Raw genomic sequence first — 22,522 nt, forward strand, 5'->3', positions numbered from 1 at the left:
GAAGTTCAAACTTGTGTAAATGGTGTCCATCACTCCCTATGACGGGACATTGTTGACACATGCGTTAGTATTCTGAGAAGGAAACAGCAAAGGTATGGAGACAGATTAGCAGCATAAGCTTAACGGCACGGTGCGTCTGATTCTATGGCTGCCCATATTGCAGCCAAATGAGCGTCTGCCGCCGTCTCCGTTGTGCACCGGCCGGTCACCGACGGCGGCTGCGGGGGGGGGGCAGAGAGGTTCGTACGGGACAGCAGGGCCGGCACGCACCTCACGGCGGACCACAGGCAAAAATGAGTCTGCAGGAGATCCACGTGGACGTGGCATTATATTAAAGGCGCAGAAACAATATCTACTTACATTTTAAATATAAATTACTTCATGATCACACCGCCTTCCTAAATTACACGCTGCTTTTTAAAGTGTATTAGTCAAATAAAGATGATGAAAAACACTGTCGCGTCCACGAGCGGCTTTCTGTCTCTCCGGGTTGGCACCTGTGTGCTAACAGTGCTTACAGTCATCCTCCAGTGACCCAGAAAATAGACGGCAAATAAAGGAAGGACGAACACGCTGGCGCACCACCATGGAGAAAGGAGCTATTTCAATCCCCGGCGTCGCATAAAAACCCTCGTCTGCGTCAGTGACATGCTACCGGGAGGTCTGACGCACAAGAAAAACAATCATACTGGTGGGAAAGGTGGCTGAATTTTACAAGGGAAAGCGGCCACCTCGTAGAAAAGAGGCTTTTACGGCGCCCCGACAGCGCCCAGTTCACAAAGACTCCTATTAAACCACGAGCTTCAAATACACCGCCGATCATACATATGCGCGCCCTGGTAATTTGTTATATATGCCATGTGTGTATGCGGCCATGCCCATTACCTTGAGATAGTCATTTTCCGAACGGAGATCCTCGATTTCCCGTAACAGCTCCTGGTCATTCAGCGCCTTTCTCTGACCAGGTGCATCCCCGATGCCCCCCGGTCTAAAGCCAGCTTTGCATCGCTCCGCCAGCTCGTCGGAGCCGGTCTGTCCATCCGCAAATAAACCCCGGCACTGCCGCTCCTTCGCCGGATAAAGATCTTTGACAGGCAACGGTGCATGAGCACTTTCGGTCGGTTCGAATGGAGACGCGACCCGCAGCTGTTCGCGGTCGCTGGACCCGGAGCCGGATTCCGCATCGCTGCTTGCAGCCTGAGCTTGTTTTTGCTCGTCAGACAGCGGCTCGGAGAGGCAGTCCGACAGATCCGAGCTGCTGTCCGTGTGACTGACCCTGCCGAGAGCGGATCCAGTCGGTACGCGTACCGGGGAGCCGAAACTGAAGGAGCCATGAGCCAGGGCGATTTTCCCTTTTTTACTCTTGGCAATGAGGGGCCCGGGCTCCGCTCGTTTGCTGGTGGTTTTCGGCTCCGCCAGCCCATGCTGCGCGGTCTTAGCTGCCTTTTTGGTCACTGTAGACTTGCTGAGACTTTTTGCCGGAGCCGGCTTCTCTTTTGCACCGTAGACGCTGCGTCGGGAAAGGCGGTTCTGGGTGTGTAGGAGCCCCGCGGAGGGCGCCTGCTGCTTGTTAGAAAGCTTGGGGGATTTCGGCGTGATCGCCGGCGCTTTGGACGCTCGGGAGTGGACATCCTTCAGGAAAGGTCTCGCCGGGGAGGGCGCTCTGTTCAAACGCTTTTTTTCCAACTGGTGGTTCTGCTGCCTGGCTTCGCCATCCGGACTCTCCATTATCCACGGGCACCAGGGAGGGGTGGCTGATGGAAAAAACGCTCGATCCTTAACCCAGGCGAACAACCCTGACTAATCGCGTCGGCGGCACACTGCTGCTTTCCGGCTTTCCTTCTCATCACTTCGGAGTGGTGCACCCTTACTGCGGTCTGCCTGCTCGCACCCCGGTTGTTTATGTCACCCGGCTGTTCATTATAAATCTACCTTTTTACTCCAGTCCCGTCCGCTGCTCCCCTTGGTGAAAACGCACCATTGAAAATAATTTATAAATAAGACGCGAATCCGAGCCGTAGCAGAAAGCTCGATCCCGATCGCACGTAACCTTATTCTGCTATAAGCCGGCCGTGCGCGCCGCTCGGAGCGCCCCCGTCTCCTTTCTCCACCAGATCCCGTCCGCACCGCCCCTCTCCGCTCCCATTCGACATGTAAAATCTGCAAGCGCTGCGGTTCCGGACTTCGACGGCCGCGGCTTCTCAGGCGCGCATGCGCATCAGCAGCGCTCGGCCAGCCTTTCGAACCCGGAGCCGCCGGCGTGCTGCATTTCGGATTCGACGAGAGTATCGAATCACTTCATTACCTTACCTTTCGACAAGAGGAGCCTTTCCAAAGATGTCGCGCTGAGGGGATGCCAGCTTTACAAACCATTATTCCCATGTCAGGATTGAACCATATTTTGAAAACATAAGGACCAACTCATTAATTAAGGGATGACAGTCTTCGTGGCAAGGGTCTCGGCATATGTAAGATCTAAATTTAATGTATTAATAATAATATATTATCAACAAAAAACCCTTACCAGAACAGTATTAAAAACAGCATCTTCGGATCTTCCTTTAAAGGGAACACTAAACCCGCCGTTTAAAGATACCTTTAAATTAAGTATTAAAGTATTATAACATGAAGTAACGGACTTCAGGCAACTATATTGAAATGTAAACTCTAGATGATGTAATTTATTATCAGTATATATTTATTTTTAACAAATGTACTGAGTCGTGGAACCAGGGGCGCTGTAAAGGAGGGGATGACGATTCTCGGGGCCCATGACTGAGAGGGGGCCCAGAGAAGCCCCCAATAAAATTGTGGGGGGCCCTGTCAAGATTCTTTTCATGGGACCCAAAATCCTTAGCAGCGCCCCTGCGTGGAACACACTGAAACCTCGCACCCGGCGCACATCCGATAGCCCAGTGCTGGGCCAGGCGCTTCTGAGGTTTGATTTTGGAGCTACACGGCGCAATGGCGACACCCAGTGGCCATGCTATGTCATCGGTAAAAGTCTAGGAGTGAACACGTCGTAACACTTTGGCTTGGTAATAAATATAAAATATTTATTTGCACTGCATTAGTTTAAGAATGCCACAAGTTATATCACACGACGTAAAACATGCCAGCATACTAAAATACATAAAACTTGTTTAGTAACTCACACATTGAACAAATTGCCATTTATAGCACAACTGTTCAATGCATTTTAATGAATATGGTTAATATTTCAAAAATAATGAGAAAAAAGGCTTACATGTACAATACTGGGAAGGATGGAAACCTTCATTAGTGATAGGTGCACTGGCAACTGGACAGTCTGTACCGAGGTCTTGAGTATAGACACAATGCTGTAAAACACTGGAGTTCCAATTGATACTGCACTTAGGCCAGTGTACGGCCAATCCTGTAGTCTTGTGACACTGCGCTCAGGCCAGTGTACAGCCAAACCTGTAGTCCTGTGACACTGCGCTCAGGCCAGTGTCCGGCCAAACCTGTAGTCCTGTGACACTGCGCTCAGGCCAGTGTCCGGCCAAACCTGTAGTCCTGTGATACTGCGCTCAGGCCAGTGTACGGCCAAACCTGTAGTCCTGTGATACTGCGTGCACAAACACACGCACTCGATGGGAAAAGGGCCCATACGACAAGATCTTTGCTTTACCACGGTGGCCTTTCATCAAGCGACAACCCATCAATACACTGCACTACCCTTTAGTCAAGCATGAAAGTTGCACCAACATTGTGTTAGTAGTAGTGCACTAGATGTGAAGCGATCACTGTCCATTAGTGTTCTCCTTTTTCTGGGAAATGGGCTGGACCCCTCAGTGGCACCATGCTGTATGGGGTGGGCGGGGCTCCGTCTCTGAGCAGATTGTTACCTCAAAGTCACCTGACCGATTCCGCCCCCCCGCCTGCTCGCTGACATGCAGTCAGGTGTGCTAGTAGCACAGGAGCAGCACAAGTGCCCCCTCAAGCTTTGCATGGAGTCCTTGTGTGAGACGCACTTGTGACACGGCACGGCCTTGCCTCCCGCAGCCAGCAGAGGGCCTTGCTCACTGCACGCCTATCCGCACCTCTCTCCAGTCCCGCTTCAGGCAGTTCAAGAGCACAGGTGTGTCCATCTCAGAAAACCGGTCTGGAAGAAAACCAGCAGTGACGGTTGTGGAGGGATCACAAGGAGTGGCCCCTTGCAGTGCCCCTCCCCTCCCCTTGCCGTGCCCCTCCCCTCCCCTCGCCGTGCCCCTCCCCTTGCCATCGTTTAAGCTTTGGCACCTCGACCGGTGACCATTACCAGTGCTGAAAAACTCTGCATTCACCATGCCAAATCTCCTTCAGGGAGAGCCTTTCCATCGCATGTAAAACTACTCAAATGATTGTAGTGCAAACCATGTAAAACAAACAAAAAAAAGACCAATTTCAAACAAACCGCCACGCCAGCTGGCTCAGTCAGTGAAGTTCTGAAAGCCACTCTGTTCCATACGTGTCAGCGACCCCTCGACCATAAACCTATCCTGAAGATGCCGATGAGGGCCCCTCCTTTCCACAGACGCTAGTTGCATGGGGATCTGATTGATCACTGAATCGCAGAGAAGCAGCCAGTACGATTCCCTTCCTGAAAGAGCAGGACTTATGCTCTTATGCTATTTGGTGGCCATGACAGCAATTCCTTACCTCGTTTATACATAATCCCTTTCTAAACAAAATCCCACACCCACCAGGAGCAGAATATAATTGCGCAGACATTCCCATCCATGAAGAAGTGAAAACTTTATGGCACATTGTTCCAGATGCCCTTTTCCTGTCATGTGATCCAGGGCATTGGGGCTGCAAGGGGAGAGTGGAAGGCGCTCCAATAGTTTGGATGGAAGTGGGAGTGGCTTCAGGGTAGCCCCGCCTCCCTCTGACAGGGGGAGGGAACCTCCCAGTCCATCTTGTTCCAGGTCTTAACTGGAGGCACCCAGTTTGATCACGTTGTCCTGCATGTGAGGTAGCCCTGCTGGGGTGTGTAAGGGAGCCTTCCTGCGTGTCTTAGACTGTGAGGTGTGTGTGGGGGGGCTATTGGGGGGGGGGGGACTCGGCTCCACTGCTGCACCCTAATTGGTAAGAGCGGTAAATTGGGGGGGTGGTAGTTGGTTGGATGGGTGATGGTGGGTGGAGCTATCCAGGGTGGAGCTTCAGCAGCAGCGTAGGCGTGGGGGGGGCAGCTCCGGCGGCACCTCGGGCTCCGGCTGTAGAGACAGGATGCTGCTGGACAGCTCACTGTGGAGGTCCTCTAGGGGCAGCTGTGACAGGGCGACAGATAGGCCACTCAGGGCACCGCACAGGGCAAGTAGCACGCAACATCCAATCCCGACCCGACCCCCCATGCGGCGCCCAATGCCGAAAGGGCCCCCCACGCAACATCCAATCCCGACCTGACCCCAGACAGCATAACTTACAATGCTACATCCACCCATCCTTCCCAACTGAGGGTTTTGGAAATTCAATCACACTGATGAAAATTGAATCATAAGGAAAATTAACAGGATGAAGGCCGGTCAATCTGCATAAATGTCCAGGAGAAACCAGTCTACCTTGTTGAGAATGTCATTGACCAGCTTCAAAAAGATCTCATCCACATTGAAGTTGTCCTTGGCGCTGGCCTCACAGAAGCGCATCCCGGAGATCCTAGAAGCAAACTGGAGAGAAGCAGAGTGTCTGAGCCGGGTCTTCTGGCCCAGAGGCAGATCATGGGCCCGTTGACTGTCAACGTGCCAACAGCGCCCAGGGGAGAAGGAGCAAAACACACCAAAAAGACCCCACTGCACTACCTTAATTAGCCTCAATCTACCCTAATTCAATGTCAGATGGTAAAGTGTGATGTTTCGTTGGAAATCACCAATGTTTCTTTTTCTTGATTGGCACAGTGGCTCAGGCAGCATAGAGCCTCTCGCCTCCAGCCTGCCTAGGTGACTCTCTACTGCATACGGGAGATGAATGGATGGTTCTGAGCTCACTGCACCAGTGGCAACAGTGGCCAACTATTTATGAACTTGTATCTGTACAGTAAATCGCTTCGTGGTCAAAGTGACCGCGCTCCCTCGCTAATCGAAGGACCAAGTGAGCAGCGATTCGAGGCTGAGCAAGAGGCGGCAACGGAGCAGCAGCAGGCGCCCGAGGGAACAGCCTCCCACGCGGCATCCCACCGCTCTGCTAGCACAATGGCGGCTCTGAAAGCTCCGCCCACGCGAGCCACACAGGCAGGCACTTTGGCTGGCCTGGGCAGATACCCACCAAGGGCCCGGAGGAATGGAAATACAGCCCTGAAGGGGCAGCAATTAGACAATTCATATGCATCCATCCATCCATCATGGGGCTGCGGAGGGGCCTACAGCCGATCCCAAGAGTGCTGCAGATTCCATTCCATTCCATCACTGGCAATTTAGGGAGACCAATTCACAGAAGTTTCTTCATGTTTTTAGATCCAGTGTGAGTCAAGTGGTTAGAAGGCTGTGAGTGAAAGGCCGCCGGTTCCAATCCCGTGACTGGCTGAGGAATGTCCAGTGACTGGCTGAGGAATGTCCAGTGACTGGCTGAGGAATGTCCAGTGACTGGCTGAGGAATGTCCAGTGACTGGCTGAGGAATGTCACCTGCGGGCCCCTGAGCAAGGACCTCGCCCCCTTCTGCTCTCTCTATTGTACGTCCCTCTGGATAAAAGCGTGACTTACATGAGTAAATGTCAACCACCCAAACCTTCACGGACGGCGGAGGGGTTCGAGAGGCCCCGGCCCTCTTTGGCTCACCCTCTCCCCCTGCTGGCGGGAGATCGTGCGGTCGGTCTCGCAGTCTAGCTTGTTCCCCACCAGCAGGAGCTCAGCGTCCTCAGAGGCGTACTGCGAGAAAGGAGCGAGGTGAGGGCGTGAGCGTCGTCCCCGCGGAGCAGACGGCCCAGACAATCCCCTCCATTACCTTATCGATCATCTTCATCCACTTGGGCAGGTCATCGAAGGTCTCCTGTTTGGTGATGTCATACACCAGCACAATGCCCTTTGCCCCCCGGTAGTAAGCCGAGGTGATGCTGTTGAACCTCTCCTGGCCGGCTGTGTCCCTGGGGAAGCGGACACACAGACAGACACACTCGAGACACATTGCAGATGTCTGCCAGGAGCGACAGGGACAGGAACAGGAACACATCCTGGGGGATGTTCCACATAGCAGGATTTCCCAGTCAGCTGAATAACTTCAGCCTAATGTGATATCTGTCCAATAGGAAGAGAGGTAAGTGACATTCCTATTGGAAAATCCTTACATTTGGTTTAAAATATCTGGCTAACGAAGCAATCCTGCTTTGTAGAACACCTCCAGAAAGGACTCCTCTGCACAAATGATTTCCCCAATATTAATAGGATTAAAACACTAGATAAAAATGTGGATATTGTCAATATTTCAGATCTGATAATACAGTAAAGAGGGTCTCAAAGCAGGGGGTCAAAGTTCACCTCCTAAGCAGCGGTATTCTCTGTAAACACAAAGCTGGGGGTCAGGAGAGGGTCGAGGGGGCCGTGGGTGTGGGGGTCATGCTGAATTAGCGGCGGCCCGGCCAGCCCAGTGCAGACACGCCTCTCCACATTTTCACGTTTACCTTGCAGCTTAAACAGGTTACGCAGGGCGGAGAGAGACGTCTCTCGGCAACTAGGGTTAGCAGAGGAGTGGGGGCCGGTGCTGGGGATGAATGAAAGTGACACACACACACACACACACAGACACACACACACGCACGCACACACACACACACGCAGACATGTTATGTGGTAAGAGCAGCCACTCTGGGGTGCGGTTAGTGACAGAAGGTGCATAGCTAACACATGCTCTGTGAATGAGGCACCTCCCTGAGGTCAGACCTGCTCCCATTCAGACTTCCCCTCCCCTGAAAGCCCGCTAAGTACCTACAGTTATCCCCGAGGAGCACTCAGGTCCTAGACAAAGCTGCACAACACCCTCTTATAAACAGATGATACAATGTCCATTATCATTCAGCAAAAATCACCACCAAATAAAGGATGAGCTACGGAGAGGTTAAAGGAAATCCCTTTTCTCCCCATTCAAGTAACAGACTAATCATTCCATTCTCATGAGGACAGGCGAACGCTGCTTTCTCGAAAATGTACGTTGCTTTGGAGGAATTATTGTTGTGGGCAAACAGCAGAACAGCACTGGAACCTCGACTATATAACCAGTTTGGGGTTTCACAGTTCACAGATACTGAACACCTGAAACAACCTTCTTCTGAAGCCCTTTTGGAAAGATACATTCACCTTTAGCTCTTTAGGCTCTACTCTGCCCTCTACTGGATCACATGTAAAGCTGCAGTCTCTGTGTGAGACAATACCCCATCCTGGGATGGGCCTTAGATGACATGGTGTGGAGGTTTCTCCACCATTAGGATAGGCGTAGCATCGCAGCCGCATGCCACACCTCCCACGGTGAGCAGGGAGGCGGAGCTCACCTCCAGGCAGACATGGGGAGTAGGACAGCCGCTGCCAAGGGGGCCCTGACTTACCAGATCTGCAACCTGATCTTCTTCCCTCTAAGTTCCACTGTCTTGATTTTAAAGTCCACTCCTGTAGGGCACAGTGGAGCAGTGAGAGAAGATATTGTGAAGACAACTTAAAACATGCTCAGCCCACCCCAGCCCATCACCTGGGCAGGATCTCGGTCATGGCAGGAAGGCTGAGATCATTTTAATTCATCCATATTAAGGAGGTGATACAATAACAACATACTGCTCAAGAAGGACACGACAAAACGAAGCAGGCCTGGCTTATATAAATCCAACAGTAATTAACTTTAACGAGAGACAGAGCCTGTCTCACTGCATGTGCAGCCTGTCTGTGGGTAGGAGCAAGGCGGCGATGTGCAGCCTGTCTGTGGGTAGGAGCAAGGCGGCGATGTGCAGCCTGTCTGTGGGTAGGAGCAAGGCGGCGATGTGCAGCCTGTCTGTGGGTAGGAGCAAGGCGGCGATGTGCAGCCTGTCTGTGGGTAGGAGCAAGGCGGCGATGTGCAGATTTCCCCCGAAGCACATCGGGCTCCATTTGGAAAGCAAGCTGACACGAACACTTCCATATCAGCTACTAAGCAGTGATGCAAAAAACACACAATGGACAACAAAACAGAAAGGGTGTTTAATCTGCCAGACGAGCAGTGGCGTGTGAACAGCCACAGTGCAGCGGAATGGCAGCCCGGCCTCTAGCTGCTTAATCACAATGCCTGGGGGGTGCAGCGGGTGTGTCGCTGGTGTGTCCCAGCCACGCCACGGAGGCCCGAAACGCAATAACGGCGGGAACGGCCCAGCACACCAGCGCCACCTAAAAAGAGAGACACCGCCCCAGCTGTCCGCACACAGGGGCTATTTTGGGATACGGCTAATATGGGGCACCAAGCAGGCCGTCACACTCTCTGGCCGGCTATGGGGGCACCAAGCAGGCCGTCACACTCCCTGGCCGGCTATGGGGGCACCAAGCAGGCCGTCACACTCCCTGGCCGGCTATGGGGGCACCAAGCAGGCCGTCACACTCCCTGGCCGGCTATGGGGGCACCAAGCAGGCCGTCACACTCCCTGGCCGGCTATGGGGGCACCAAGCAGGCTGTCACACTCCCTGGCCGGCTATGGGGGCACCAAGCAGGCCGTCACACTCCCTGGCCGGCTATGGGGGCACCAAGCAGGCCGTCACACTCCCTGGCCGGCTATGGGGGCACCAAGCAGGCCGTCACACTCCCTGGCCGGCTATGGGGGCACCAAGCAGGCCGTCACACTCCCTGGCCGGCTATGGGGGCACCAAGCAGGCCGTCACACTCCCTGGCCGGCTATGGGGGCACCAAGCAGGCCGTCACACTCCCTGGCCGGCTATGGGGGCACCAAGCAGGCCGTCACACTCTCTGGCCGGCTATGGGGGCACCAAGCAGGCCGTCACACTCCCTGGCCGGCTATGGGGGCACCAAGCAGGCCGTCACACTCCCTGGCCGGCTATGGGGGCACCAAGCAGGCCGTCACACTCCCTGGCTGGCTATGGGTCGCGTCTTTACGCAGGATCAGGGCTGCATGGGCCCAGTTTTTAACCGAATGTCAGCTGGAAGATTCCCTCCCAGGACTCCTCACACTTTCCTGTGTCACTTTCTGATCGCCAATAAATAAACAAGCAGAGAAACACACACAGACAGAAAAACACACAGAGAGGAAAAGCACAGACAGAAACACAGAAGGAGAGAGGCACAGAGACAAACAGAAGTAGAGAGACACACATAGAGAGAAACACAGAGACACACAGACAGAAACACAGAGACAGAAAAACAGAAGGAGAGAGGCACAGAGACAGAAAAACAGAAGGAGAGAGGCACAGAGACAGAATCACAGAAGCAGAGAGGCACAGAGACAGAAATACAGACGCAGAGAGGCACAGAGACAGAAACACAGAAGCAGAGAGGCACAGAAACAGAAACACAGAAGCAGAGAGGCACAGAGACAGAAACACAGAAGCAGAGAGGCACAGAGACAGAAACACAGGAGCAGAGAGGCACAGAGACAGAAACACAGGAGCAGAGAGGCACAGAGACAGAAACACATGAGCAGAGAGGCACAGAGACAGAAATACAGGAGCAGAGAGGCACAGAGACAGAAACACAGGAGCACAAAGACAAACATAGAAGCAAAGAAACACACACAGACAGAAACACAGGAGCAGAGAGGCACAGAGACAGAAACACAGGAGCAGAGAGGCACAGAGACAGAAACACAGGAGCAGAGAGGCACAGAGACAGAAACACAGGAGCAGAGAGGCACAGAGACAGAAACACAGGAGCAGAGAGGCACAGAGACAGAAACACAGGAGCAGAGAGGCACAGAGACAGAAATACAGGAGCAGAGAGACACAGAGACAGAAATACAGGAGCAGAGAGGCACAGAGACAGAAACACAGGAGCACAAAGACAAACATAGAAGCAAAGAAACACACACAGACAGAAACACAGGAGCAGAGAGGCACAGAGACAGAAACACAGGAGCAGAGAGGCACAGAGACAGAAACACAGGAGCAGAGAGGCACAGAGACAGAAATACAGGAGCAGAGAGGCACAGAGACAGAAACACAGGAGCACAAAGACAAACATAGAAGCAAAGAAACACACACAGACAGAAACACAGAGACACACAGATAAAGAGAGAAGCAGAGAGACACACACACTCTTTCCATCCAGCTGTTAATGAGTCAGGCAAAGGACGACAGCTGAAGACTTAATCTGACTGACAGAAGGTTAACAGCACCGCCCTTTCCTGTATTTCCCAAACGGTGCCTCCTGACATTCTAGGTGGGAGGGGGTGTCCTCTGGACTCCTGCCATTAATACAGGAGCCATGTTGGCTTCTCCTGTTACCACGTGATCATCTTGTGCTTGAAAAAGACACCAACACAAACAGGGCCCTGACTTCAGCCTAGTGCCAAAGGGGAGTCAGACCCCAGCGGCGCTCAACAATCCCACTGTCCTCATATGGTGAACAGAATTAAGTACTGAATTATAAGATATATATTCTAGATACACAGTACCAGTCAAAAGTCTGGACACACCGACTTTTAATGCATTTGTCCTCATTTTAGCTTTGTTAATCGCCTTATACTAAAAGGCCTTATATTAACATTGTTCAATGACCAACAGTTCTCAAAATGTTCTCAAAATTTAGACTCCAGTCCCCTTTTGCATTACAGACTATCGGCATTCTTTCAGCAGAAGCCACCTGGAATGCTTCCCCATCAGGACGGCTGCCTTGCTCTTACTCTTTGATCCAGCTGCTCCCAGACCAGCTCTATAGGGTTTAGGTGGGGGTACTATGGGGGTCCGTTCCTCTGCCACAGCACTCCATCTCTATACTCATTCAGAAGGTAACGCAATAAAACCTGCTGCTGTGCTTAGGGCCCTTGTCTTGTTGAAAACCAAATGATTTTCAGTAGGTGTGTCCTGCCTTTTGACAGGCGTCGTATTCTGTGTATTCAAATGTCATATCTTAAATTTTAACTCGAAAATCCAAGTTATTGTTCCCTGCGAAGCATCGTCCTTATATCTGTATTAAATTTTCCGTGCGGCTAATCTAACTACGCAGAAACTTGACATATGGCCTTAAAGTGTGGCACAGCCTCAGCTGACTACCCCCCGGTAAGATCACGGTGACATATGCCCTTAAAGTGTGGCACAGCCTCGGCTGACTACCCCCCAGTAAGATCACGGTGACATATACCCTTAAAGTGTGGCACAGCCTCGGCTGACTACCCCCCGGTAAGATCACGGTGACATATGCCCTTAAAGTGTGGCACAGCCTCGGCTGACTACCCCCCGGTAAGATCACGGTGACATATGCCCTTAAAGTGTGGCACAGCCTCGGCTGACTACCCCCCGGTAAGATCACGGTGACATATGCCCTTAAAGTGTGGCACAGCCTCGGCTGACTACCCCCCGGTAAGATCACGGTGACATATGCCCTTAAAGTGTGGCACAGCCTCGGCTGACTACCCCCCGGTAAGATCACGGTGGCATATGCCCTTAAAGTGTGGCACAGCCTCGGCTGACTACCCCCCGGTAAGATCACGGGTCGCCCGCCGGCTCACCGACGGTGGACTTGCAGGCTTCGCAGAAAGTGTCGTCGGTGAAGCGCTCCATCAGGCTGGTCTTGCCCACGCCGCGGGAGCCGATGATGATCACCTGCAGCTTGTAGTCGGCCGGCCGCGGCGGCATCTTTCTGCGCCGAGCCTGAGCCCCGGTCAGAGCCGGGGATCCTGCGCCGGAGCCCCCGGCTCCCCTCCGCTGGATGTCGTACCTCGGATCCATTACCAGCTCCGCATCGGTGTCCCCGCTACGCCTTCGGGACGGAGCATTAAGCGACCGACTGGCTGGCGAATAAACTTTGTCTCTGGGTGTCGCGGCCACTTCCCCAAAGTTTCCAGCCCTCGTCCTGCGCTCGGCAGCTGCGCCTGGGCTCCGCGCGCCACTTCCGCTTCCGTCGCGCGTTTGGGGGAAACTTCACTTCCCATTTCCTCACTTTTTTACGGCGCTGTTTCATAAACTGCGGCTTCTGCGCTCTGCCAAAGATCATGCATGAGATAAAAGTAGATAACCGCGACCTAAAAGACATAACTTTTCTAAGTATATTTTGGGGGCATATTTTCAGACTATTTTCATCACGTGGGGTGTCTTTCGTGTTTTATGCCCTGACGAATCCGCCAGAACGGCCCATCCTAAAACAATCCGCACCGATCCCATTTTAACGGGGCCGACTTGTAGAATCTTCAGGGGAAGAAAACAACACTTCAGCAATAGCAGTGGTTCACTTAAGATGCATATTTAGCTGTGTTATATTTTATTGATTTTCCCAAACAATCCTAAGCAATTAAACCTGGAGAGAATACCAGATCACGGACATATGCCATTCCACAGTGGGTGTGACAAACCGTAACATGACCGATTTGCTCACCACACCTTCGACGTGCACAAAACAGCAAAACATCAACGGATTAAAACAGATTTTAATTAAATACCGTAAACCTGGTGGTAAAATCTTGAACGTATATATTTAAAGCAATCGTTGAATATTTTTAAAGAAAAATAAGAAGCAGCCTATATAATATAATACTTTACATTATATGAAGCACACAGGATAATTTATAAGTGCACCTGACGATTTAATAAATCGGAGTATACATTTTAAGTTTAAAATAATAATCTGTTTGCAAAGGAGAATTACAGAAAACACGAGATCTAAACAGGTCAACTTAGTAAATTATGCAGTTTATATTTAATAGTCTACATTTCTAAAATGGATATTGCAGTGCACCTGTAAATATATCATAACGCAAGACAGACAGGTCCTTTCGTTCCTTTCTCGGCCGCCGTAGTCCGCACAGACGGCTCGCTCCGTTAACATGCAGGATCATCTAGCGGAACCTGCGGCTCTGTTGACGTTATTTGGAACCCGTGATCGCAGAAGAATTTACCTGCTGCAAAGCATTTAAAAGCCATCACGGTGCTATGGCAGCTCAGAAGATAAACGAAGCCCACGAGCACATCGCCAAGGCTGAAAAATGGTCAGTTTTTTTATTTTATTTATTCTTTTCCCCTTATATTTATATTTGGTGCAGTTACAGCACGATCTTCTTGATCAGCATCATTATAGTCATATGCGCAGCTAGCGTGTTGCCGATTAGCAGACATTAACACTGACTGTCGTCCTGATATAGTCGCTCTGGCTCTATGGTTACGCAACACAGTGTTATAAGCTGTCAAGCGTTTAATGTTGAGCATCCTAGCTGAATGTTACCGCCGGATTGTTAAAGCTGTCCCTGCATAACCTGGTATGTGATAATAGACTCCTGCTATTGTTATTAGTGTGATCGGCAATGTTATTGTTGCTCATGTGACATGTTTCTTGACAAGCTGTGAAAGATGCATAGGGATGCTGCGTTTCACTGCATTGTTTTGAGAACACGAATGGCATTGAAATATGAACCCTACACGATGTGCTGTAATATGTCTGACACGTATGCAGCTTAAAGACCAGCTTGACAAAGTGGAAGCCGGACTATGACAGCGCAGCGTCGGAGTACTCAAAGGCAGGTAAGACTCCCGGACGGTGCAGTCTGATTTCAGGCGGAATACACTCATGGTTTGCCATTTGTAAGACAGATCCTCCTCCAGCAGCCATTGGGGGAATTGACTGCCTCCCATCTTTTTTTGTCTCGTCTTGACGTGTATTTATGTTTGTATTTCCAGTTGCTTTGTTTAATTTTTAAGAGAGATGCGGATTCCTCATCTGTTCAAAATTCTTCTGGCGTGTAGGAATGTAAATTGTGTGTGAATGTGTGTCCTCAGCTGTGGCCTTCAAAAATGCCAAGCAGTTTGAGCAGGCGAAGGATGCTTATGTCAAGGAGGCTGAGTACCACACGGAGAATAAGGCGTATCCTGCATGGCCCCCAGCGGCCGCATTGCTGCTCCTGGGAGTGGGGGCTAAAATCACAAAGGCTCTTCTATGCTGGCAATTTAAGTTTATGACTGGCTTAAAACAAACAAAAAAAACTGCATTTGCACCTTGATATTTCACAGTTTCATTTGGGGGGAGCTGAGATATTTCTATTATTAAAAAGTGAAATTCATAATCAAAACAAACTAATAAATTAGTACAATAAACCTGTATTTGCACTAGAAAAGTAGATATTTTGTCTTCTATTAACTGAACATTTTAAATACAAAAATAGCATTGTATTTAGAGACCTTGACTTTTTTCACAGTCTTTTCCACGCAGCAAAGTAAGTGTTCTCATCCCAACATTTTAAAAATTAAAATTAATATGTACAAGTTAGTTCTGCTTTTTGTAAGAGAAGTTTCTTTTTCAGGGCTCTTGAACAAGCGGGTATGATGATGAAAGTAAGTAAGATGGCTTTAATAGTGTGGCCCGGCCGTAACACCTGTGCTGTTTTGTGAGTGGTGTGTATGACTGGAATATAGCAACGGCTGCCCCCCCTGCTGCTGAAGCCTCCCAGAGGCTGGAGTGTGTGGCTTCATTACAGTGACCTGCTGCTGAAGCCTCCCAGAGGCTGGAGTGTGTGGCTTCATTACAGTGACCTGCTGCTGAAGCCTCCCAGAGGCTGGAGTGTGTGGCTTCATTACAGTGACCTGCTGCTGAAGCCTCCCAGAGGCTGGAGTGTGTGGCTTCATTACAGTGACCTGCTGCTGAAGCCTCCCAGAGGCTGGAGTGTGTGGCTTCATTACAGTGACCTGCTGCTGAAGCCTCCCAGAGGCTGGAGTGTGTGGCTTCATTACAGTGACCTGCTGCTGAAGCCTCCCAGAGGCTGGAGTGTGTGGCTTCATTACAGTGACCATGAGCTTTTGGCAGGACATGAAGCGCATGCCTGAAGCCATCCAGTATATCGAGAAAGCCAGCATGATGTATGTGGAGAACGGCACCCCAGACACAGCTGCTATGGCGCTGGACAGAGCGGGAAAGTGAGTCCGAGCCGAGTAAGGCCCCGTACCCCCGGCCCGTCCCAGCCGAGTAAGGCCCCGTGCCCCCGGCCCGTCCCAGCCGAGTAAGGCCCCGTGCCCCCGGCCCGTCCCAGCCGAGTAAGGCCCCGTGCCCCCGGCCCGTCCCAGCCGAGTAAGGCCCCGTGCCCCCGGCCCGTCCCAGCCGAGTAAGGCCCCGTGCCCCCGGCCCGTCCCAGCCGAGTAAGGCCCCGTGCCCCCGGCCCGTCCCAGCCGAGTAAGGCCCCGTGCCCCCGGCTCGTCCCAGCCGAGTAAGGCCCTGTACCCATTTTAAAACACATTTTAACTGCTTTCTGTCTGCCCCACAGGCTCATAGAACCCGTCAATGTAGAAAAAGCCATCGATCTTTACAAGAAAGCAGCATCGGTGTTTGAGGTAGGCTGCCATGGTTATTACCGGCCCATGGAGGTTGGGCTCCCCCTCTGAGTCTGCTTCCTCCCAAGGTTTCTTCCTTCTAGGGACGTTTTTCCTTGCCATTGTCACCTCTGGCTTGCTCACTGGGGGTTTTGTGCAGGGATAATGTAAAGTGCTTTGAGACAATGTAATGCTGTGAAAATGAGCTATAGAAATAAAATTGATTGATTGATTACTGCCATGTCATGCCATTTCTGTGACAGATTTAGCTTCATGATACCATTTTACCTGATAGCCACACATGATGACTGATCTTTACTCAAATTGTAGCTGAACGGTTGTCAAACTGATGACCATTATTAATATCATTTATGAAAGCATATTCCTACTTCCAGAACGAGGACCGCCTCAGACAGGCTGCTGAGCTCTTAGGAAAATCCTCCCGGCTTCTTGTGAGGCTACGCAGGTAAAACTCGGGCAGGAGTGACTGAACGTTAACAAAGCCAATGATTAGTGTCCAGCTACTGAAGCAAGCTGCTGTTCATCTGTTTTTTTTTTTCCAGGCTTGATGAAGCTGCAGCCTCCATTCATAAGGAAAAAAACATGTATAAAGAAATAGAAAATTATCCAACCTGCTTCAAAGTACGCGGCAAACAACAAAAGCATGTTTCTGAAAAAATAAAAACGATAGTCCAGTTTAAAGAAACCTAAAGATAATCTGAATTTAAAATGCATACTTCTGATAGTCATGTACTTTTGAAAGGGATTACTTTACTGTTGGTTATGCAGTCATTCTGTCAGTATTGTCACAGTGTGTGCTCTGTTGGATACACTGTGATTAATCCTGCTGAATAAGTCTGTATGAGTCCTTTGGGTGACACTTTTGTCCCTGTGCCCTGTAGAAAACCATCGCCCAGGTCCTGGTGCACCTGCACAGGAATGACTTCGTTGCAGCTGACAAATGCGTCCGGGAGAGTTACAGGTGCGCTGCTCATATTGGCCCTGCCCCCTGCTGGCAGTCACATGGAAGGCCTCTTGTGCATACAGACGCAGCGTGAAGGAGGCTGTAATGAATGGCTTCCTCCAGTATCCCAGGGTTCAGTGGGAGTGAGGACTGCGTAGCTATGGAGCAGCTGTTGCAGGGATACGACGAGCAGGACGAGGATGTTGTGAACCGCGTGTGCAGCTCTCCTCTGCTGAAGTACATGGACAATGATGTGAGTTTGGCCGTGGCGAGCGAGGCCCATGCCACACGCTGACTGTCGGCCTTGGTTTGACCTTAGGGTCATAACTTTTATATCGGGTGTCATGGAACAAGAGTTTTCAATTTAGTCCAGTACATTCCAATCCATATAGTGCCATTCACAACAAGTCGCCCAAAAGTGCTTGACATGGATGTGTTGTGAACTACACCATTAAGAGTACAATACAAAATCAGGGGAAAAGGAGGACAAAGAAAGAAAAAGAAAGTAAGCCAGATGATTATGGAGGAGAGGAATCAAAAACTCCCAAGCAGGGAGGAAGAAAACCGAGGTCAACTGGCTGACGCTGAAGCGAAAGGTACATGTATCAGCGAATCAGAGCAGAGGGGGCGGGGCTGGGCTCAGAGTTCAGAGATTTATGTCTGTATTTCTGAGATCCATAAAAGTGAGTCTGTACTTTTTAGTCATCAGTGAAATCAAGGGGCTTTTATTAGTGCAGGGTTTCAGTCGCTTTTGCAGTTTGAGATGTTCATATATTGTTCTGTTATACAATAGCATCAATACCGATTTATAGCCTATTAACGATATCATTAGGCTCTATGAATAAATTTACAGTCATAGGATGATTTGAATTGTAGAGTCAAAAAGGATATTATCAACATAATTAATTCAGGATCCCCCTTTACATTCGGTCAGGGGCAGAAGATTCTGGCGAAGGTGAACATTCATGAATAATACTTGGGCCCCATAATTTCAATGGCACTGAAAAGTTTAAAAGTTACCGCGAGAGACGTGAGATTCCCCGGCCACAAAGATGTGCCCCAAGTAGCAAACGGACACCACTCCATATATGTTTCAAAGGTAGCAATACCTTCAGTCCAGATCCCCAAATGGGTGCGTTTCCAAATCTACTTGCACATTGGCCCAAATCCGTTTCTGATACAGATTAAGGATCCACAGTGGATCTGAGCCTGAATCTACCCAGATCCAATTAAAATTGATGTCATACGTTCCAAATCATGCCACTAGATAACTGTGGAACAAAACTATGAACAAAGCTAAATGGGTATAAGTTAATAAACGGGAATTAAAACGAGGAACCATTGTTACACTTAGTTGGCTCAGAGGAATACCTCTCAAGAGTGGAGGAAACAGTCAGGCTAAGTTTTACCTGTGAAGTGGGTAAAATTGGTGCTAAACAGTGGTGGTGAAACTTGCTGGCCAATGTTACTGGCGCTGAATAGCAGAATAACAGAATTCTTGGACATTGCACATAATTTGTGGGAGACTCTGGAAACTTCCGGGAGACATGGGCTGTCTGTTTTTGGCATCGTCCTCAAGTTACTGCGACCTTAGGTTTGGATAACAACAGACTCCTATGACAGGTCTGCACCATTTGTAAATTTTGTTGATACCTAAGAGAACATTCAAAATATGAGAATATTGGTGAATGCCGCAAGTTCTCCTAAGTCACTCATAAGAACAACTCGCAAACTAATCTGGTTCACGGACAAAGCCCATTGCCTTTGCTATACATTTCTCACCATCAGCATATTTGCCCACAAAGTTGTCATGAAATGAAAATTAACAGAGAATTGCTGATGCCTGGGACTGTGCCACACTAGGCACCTGGAAGATCCTCTCGCAGTGCACCCTTATGCTGCCCTTTGATACCCTTCTGTCTGTTTTACAGTACGCCAAGTTGGCAGTCACCTTGAAAGTTCCAGGGGGTGGGAAAAAGAAGAAATCCCCAACTGTACCTCAAGGGGGCGCTGGAGCGCCAGCCGCAGCAGAGGAGGACGATGAATATGAGGGAGGCCTGTGTTAGCTTACTGCTATCTCACAATGCCATTACGCCATATAAATATACCCACCCATCTTCCAACCGCTGTCCCAAGCAGCATCCAGGGCCATGAATATACATTCCTCTGTATTATTTTTAATAACCTAATTACCTAGTTACATAAACTCTAATATTTCAAAGACGACAATCTCATACTTCCCCACAAATTAAATCATTAATCATAATTGCAAACCTGATTAACACCTGTAATAAGGTCATTCATCTAAAATGACCTAAATGTTAAAATTGAATATTATTGTAGTAAATAATTTTCTTGTTTAGTGGTTCAATGCATTTAACCATATCAAATAAGAGGTAAGTATTTATGAAATGTAGAAAGTGGGGGATAATGTTTCCTTTTTAGATTAACAGTGGTTTTGTTTAAGGTGTCTGTAGTGTCATAAATTATTTAAATTGTGGTGAACTGTCTTGTATGTTAAAGTAAATTGTTATAATGTACAGAAATTATTAAGCATATTATCAGGAATGCAAAGCGAGCACAAACAGTGATTCCATGAAATGCAAAGAAATGTCTAAGGCTGGTGATTTTAACATGTATTACTGCACTATGATCTAGTGTCATTGGTAAGAATTAACAGAAGGTAAAGCAAACACACTGAATTGTTGCTCTTCCCGGAGGGTGAGCTTCCGTTTCAGCAATGGTGGCTGGCCAGGGGACGGCCATCCTGTACAAACTGAAAGTATCTAGAACAATGGATGGTCATGTCAGTCAGCCTTTGGCAGAGATATTTAGTTGTATGCCAAATATTACACTTATTTTTCAATCAAACTTGTTTGCCATTATCAACTGTTATTTTCAGTTAATCCTCTTGTGAAATACCCACATTTGTTTACTCAGTGACTATTTTTCTTTCTCTGTGGTGTTTGACACATTTATATGTATTATTCACAAAACCCAGTGAAGGACTCACTCTCATCTGGTCACATTCATAACTGTGATGCTGTCTTGACGAAGCTCCCCTCTGTGCAGATGCCTGCTAGTGTGGATGTCCTGCGCTTCCCTCTGTCAGATTCTTCCACAACATCAGGTTCTACTTAAATCCCATTTTCTGTATAACCGTGGTGTTTGTTCCTGTAGTAGGTCCGAGATTTTCTGTGTCACCTGTACGATGTATCAGTGCATTAAAGAGAGATACATATGTAAGAAGAAATAAAACAGCTTTAAATGAGGACTATATTCAGATTCTTCACTGGATACGTTAGGTTATTAATGCGTTTTTAGACAGTTAATGTACATTATTTCTGTTTTTATATTTAGTCTTCAGTTTTAGTTTAAGCACCAAAGCAGCTGGAAAACTGTCACTTCATAATCTAGCAGATACAATTGCAGATTTTGAACATTAACCTCAATGGCTGTAATCCTAGATTGAGCAGCCAGTTGCATCGGTCGAGGTTAAAAATACAAACGCTCTGAGCTGGAGCAGAAAGCTGTGGCCATCTCCTACCTGCTTAGTGGCTCTGCTCAGAAGGTCAGACTCATTTCTTGAAATTGGGGAAATCAAGAGAGTGGTCACTCCGAACCTTCCCAACATCTGCTTTATTTCTAGGTCACTGGACCTGGACCTCACCACATATCCGTCAAACATACAAGTACACGGTGAAATTGACATTCACATTTTTCTTTGCCAAAAATGTATTATGTACATGGAATGAAAATTATTCATAGCAATAATTTAATTTTTCATTCATGCTACAATGTTTCTGATGCATAGTTTGGGCTGTATCTCCTCACATCTTCCACAGGTTCTGCTAAAGGGTTTTCCGTTCTTAATAAAGGCAATACATACATTTCCCAAACGTTTGCGATGATCTTGCATCTTTCCTTCAGTGATTATACTGGACCTGGTGCCTATGTCTGACTTAAAATCTGATTTAAAAACACTTGGATTTAAAAAGTTACTGTTAGCACACAGGTCCTGTCTCTGGGGCCCTTTGCTCTGCAGCCCAACCTCCACATGATGCTGACTCCTGGAGACCGTTTGGGGGCTCAGATGCACTTATGAGCTACTGCTGCCCTCCCCATCCCTGCTCCTACGCCTGCATCCTGATCCACATTCCTGTGCTCGTCACTCTGCACTGTCCTGCCCACAGCGTAGATCTGCTCTCAGGTACACTGAAGATGGATACAGTTCCCCTTCTGCTGAGATGATTTGTCTTTTCCTGAGAAAAATTCCTTTGTAATTAACAGGTTTTTGACTGTACTGTACAAACAAAATAAGGCAAGTAAGGATTCTCATATGGATATCATTAAAGAAAAAATGTAAAATGTCTCTAAAAAGTGGTCAGCCCATCGATGCCCTTCAGTTTTTGTCAGAAATTGACCGGGGAAAAGGTCGGAGTCCCTTCAAGTAGATGGCAGCCTTTCTGGGCTCTCCACTGCACAATGGCTCTTCTATTAATCCCAAACTGACATTGCCAGAGACTTGCGTAGCCCTCATGTGAATCTGTGAGTGAGTAGATCTGACTGATGGCTGAGAATCTTCTAGATGAAGCCGGAGAGTAACAGCGATGAGAGGAGCGGGGTCCACGAAGTGATCTCTGCCACTGGTCTTTGTTGTTGCAGGTGGGAAAATGCTGAGTTGCCAGGCCCCCCCCCCCCCCCATGAGCGGACAAGATTGTGCTGCTATTCTCTCATTTTTTCCCTCCTCTCTTGGTTCCTCCCCGGTATTTGAGTTCCCGCCTCAGACCATCACTTTGTCTTCTCCCGTGTCCACTTGATCATGGTCTCTGGTGAGCGGTAGAGGAAGATCAGCTTGGAGTAGAGGTCCTCCTCCAGCTCCAGCTCACCCGTCTCGCGCACCAGGAAGATGTCCGTGCAGAGCTTGAGGATGCGATCCACGTTGGGCAGCTCCTCAAACATGATGGTGTGTGAGATACCGCTGAAGAACTCACGCACAAACTTTCCAATCACTAGCACGACTGAGGCATACAGACCCATGATCCTGGAAGACGGGAAGAAGAGAGGGAACGAGTGAAAGGACAGCAGAAGAAAAACACATCAATAGAGGAACTGGAATTTGGGCTCCTTCCTGTCCATCTCAGCAGCACTGCATCACA

At 49.2% G+C, this 22,522-nt stretch overlaps 4 protein-coding genes across 16 annotated transcripts in view; 1 reads left to right on the plus strand and 3 right to left on the minus strand.

Moving 5' to 3' along the window:
• mtcl1 (microtubule crosslinking factor 1) overlaps positions 1-2,184 on the minus strand; it is a 41,722-nt gene extending 39,538 nt beyond the window's left edge. For 4 of the 7 annotated variants that reach the window (XM_072711011.1, XM_072711010.1, XM_072711009.1 and 1 more), the window contains exon 1: positions 886-2,184. In XM_072711011.1, coding sequence (XP_072567112.1) covers positions 886-1,728 — 843 coding nt within the window. In that variant the 5' untranslated portion in view covers positions 1,729-2,184. The remainder of the gene's footprint in view (positions 1-885) is intronic. The other 3 variants (XM_023826311.2, XM_072711012.1, XM_023826308.2) reach the window with 1 other exon arrangement.
• An 851-nt stretch (positions 2,185-3,035) lies between these two features.
• rab12 (RAB12, member RAS oncogene family) lies at positions 3,036-13,016 on the minus strand. The gene is made up of 6 exons (XM_023826328.2): positions 12,621-13,016; positions 8,532-8,592; positions 6,941-7,079; positions 6,775-6,864; positions 5,565-5,669; positions 3,036-5,273 (listed from the first exon to the last, which is right to left on the minus strand). The coding sequence occupies exons 1-6, from the start codon at positions 12,838-12,840 to the stop codon at positions 5,166-5,168; spliced, it is 723 nt and encodes a 240-aa protein (XP_023682096.1). The 5' UTR covers positions 12,841-13,016; the 3' UTR covers positions 3,036-5,165.
• Positions 13,017-13,057: 41 nt separating this feature from the next.
• Positions 13,058-20,634, plus strand: napgb (N-ethylmaleimide-sensitive factor attachment protein, gamma b). The gene is made up of 12 exons (XM_023826327.2): positions 13,058-14,093; positions 14,555-14,622; positions 14,878-14,962; positions 15,294-15,311; positions 15,399-15,429; positions 15,899-16,008; positions 16,353-16,419; positions 16,794-16,864; positions 16,962-17,040; positions 17,301-17,380; positions 17,486-17,615; positions 19,294-20,634. The coding sequence occupies exons 1-12, from the start codon at positions 14,038-14,040 to the stop codon at positions 19,426-19,428; spliced, it is 930 nt and encodes a 309-aa protein (XP_023682095.1). The 5' UTR covers positions 13,058-14,037; the 3' UTR covers positions 19,429-20,634.
• Positions 20,635-20,985: 351 nt separating this feature from the next.
• Positions 20,986-22,522, minus strand: part of piezo2b (piezo-type mechanosensitive ion channel component 2b) — a 94,552-nt gene continuing 93,015 nt past the window's right edge. For all 7 annotated transcript variants that reach the window (XM_072711017.1, XM_072711014.1, XM_072711021.1 and 4 more), the window contains one exon: positions 20,986-22,407. In XM_072711017.1, coding sequence (XP_072567118.1) covers positions 22,155-22,407 — 253 coding nt within the window. In that variant the 3' untranslated portion in view covers positions 20,986-22,154. The remainder of the gene's footprint in view (positions 22,408-22,522) is intronic.

The sequence above is a fragment of the Paramormyrops kingsleyae genome, chromosome 4, assembly GCF_048594095.1.
Source record: "Paramormyrops kingsleyae isolate MSU_618 chromosome 4, PKINGS_0.4, whole genome shotgun sequence".
Taxonomy (NCBI): Eukaryota; Metazoa; Chordata; class Actinopteri; order Osteoglossiformes; family Mormyridae; genus Paramormyrops; species Paramormyrops kingsleyae.

Excerpts from the sequence above, each read along its gene's own strand:
- rab12 (XM_023826328.2), bottom strand. The coding sequence starts at position 12,840 with ATGGATCCGAGGTACGACATCCAGCGGAGGGGAGCCGGGGGCTCCGGC. Across the intron at positions 7,080-8,531 it reads AAGATCAGGTTGCAGATCTG|GGACACAGCCGGCCAGGAGA; the intron begins GTAAGTCAGGGC and ends CCGCTTCCCCAG. Across the intron at positions 6,865-6,940 it reads GGATGAAGATGATCGATAAG|TACGCCTCTGAGGACGCTGA; the intron begins GTAATGGAGGGG and ends CCTTTCTCGCAG.
- napgb (XM_023826327.2), top strand. The coding sequence starts at position 14,038 with ATGGCAGCTCAGAAGATAAACGAAGCCCACGAGCACATCGCCAAGGCT. Across the intron at positions 17,381-17,485 it reads TGCGTCCGGGAGAGTTACAG|TATCCCAGGGTTCAGTGGGA; the intron begins GTGCGCTGCTCA and ends GGCTTCCTCCAG. Across the intron at positions 17,616-19,293 it reads TGAAGTACATGGACAATGAT|TACGCCAAGTTGGCAGTCAC; the intron begins GTGAGTTTGGCC and ends TCTGTTTTACAG.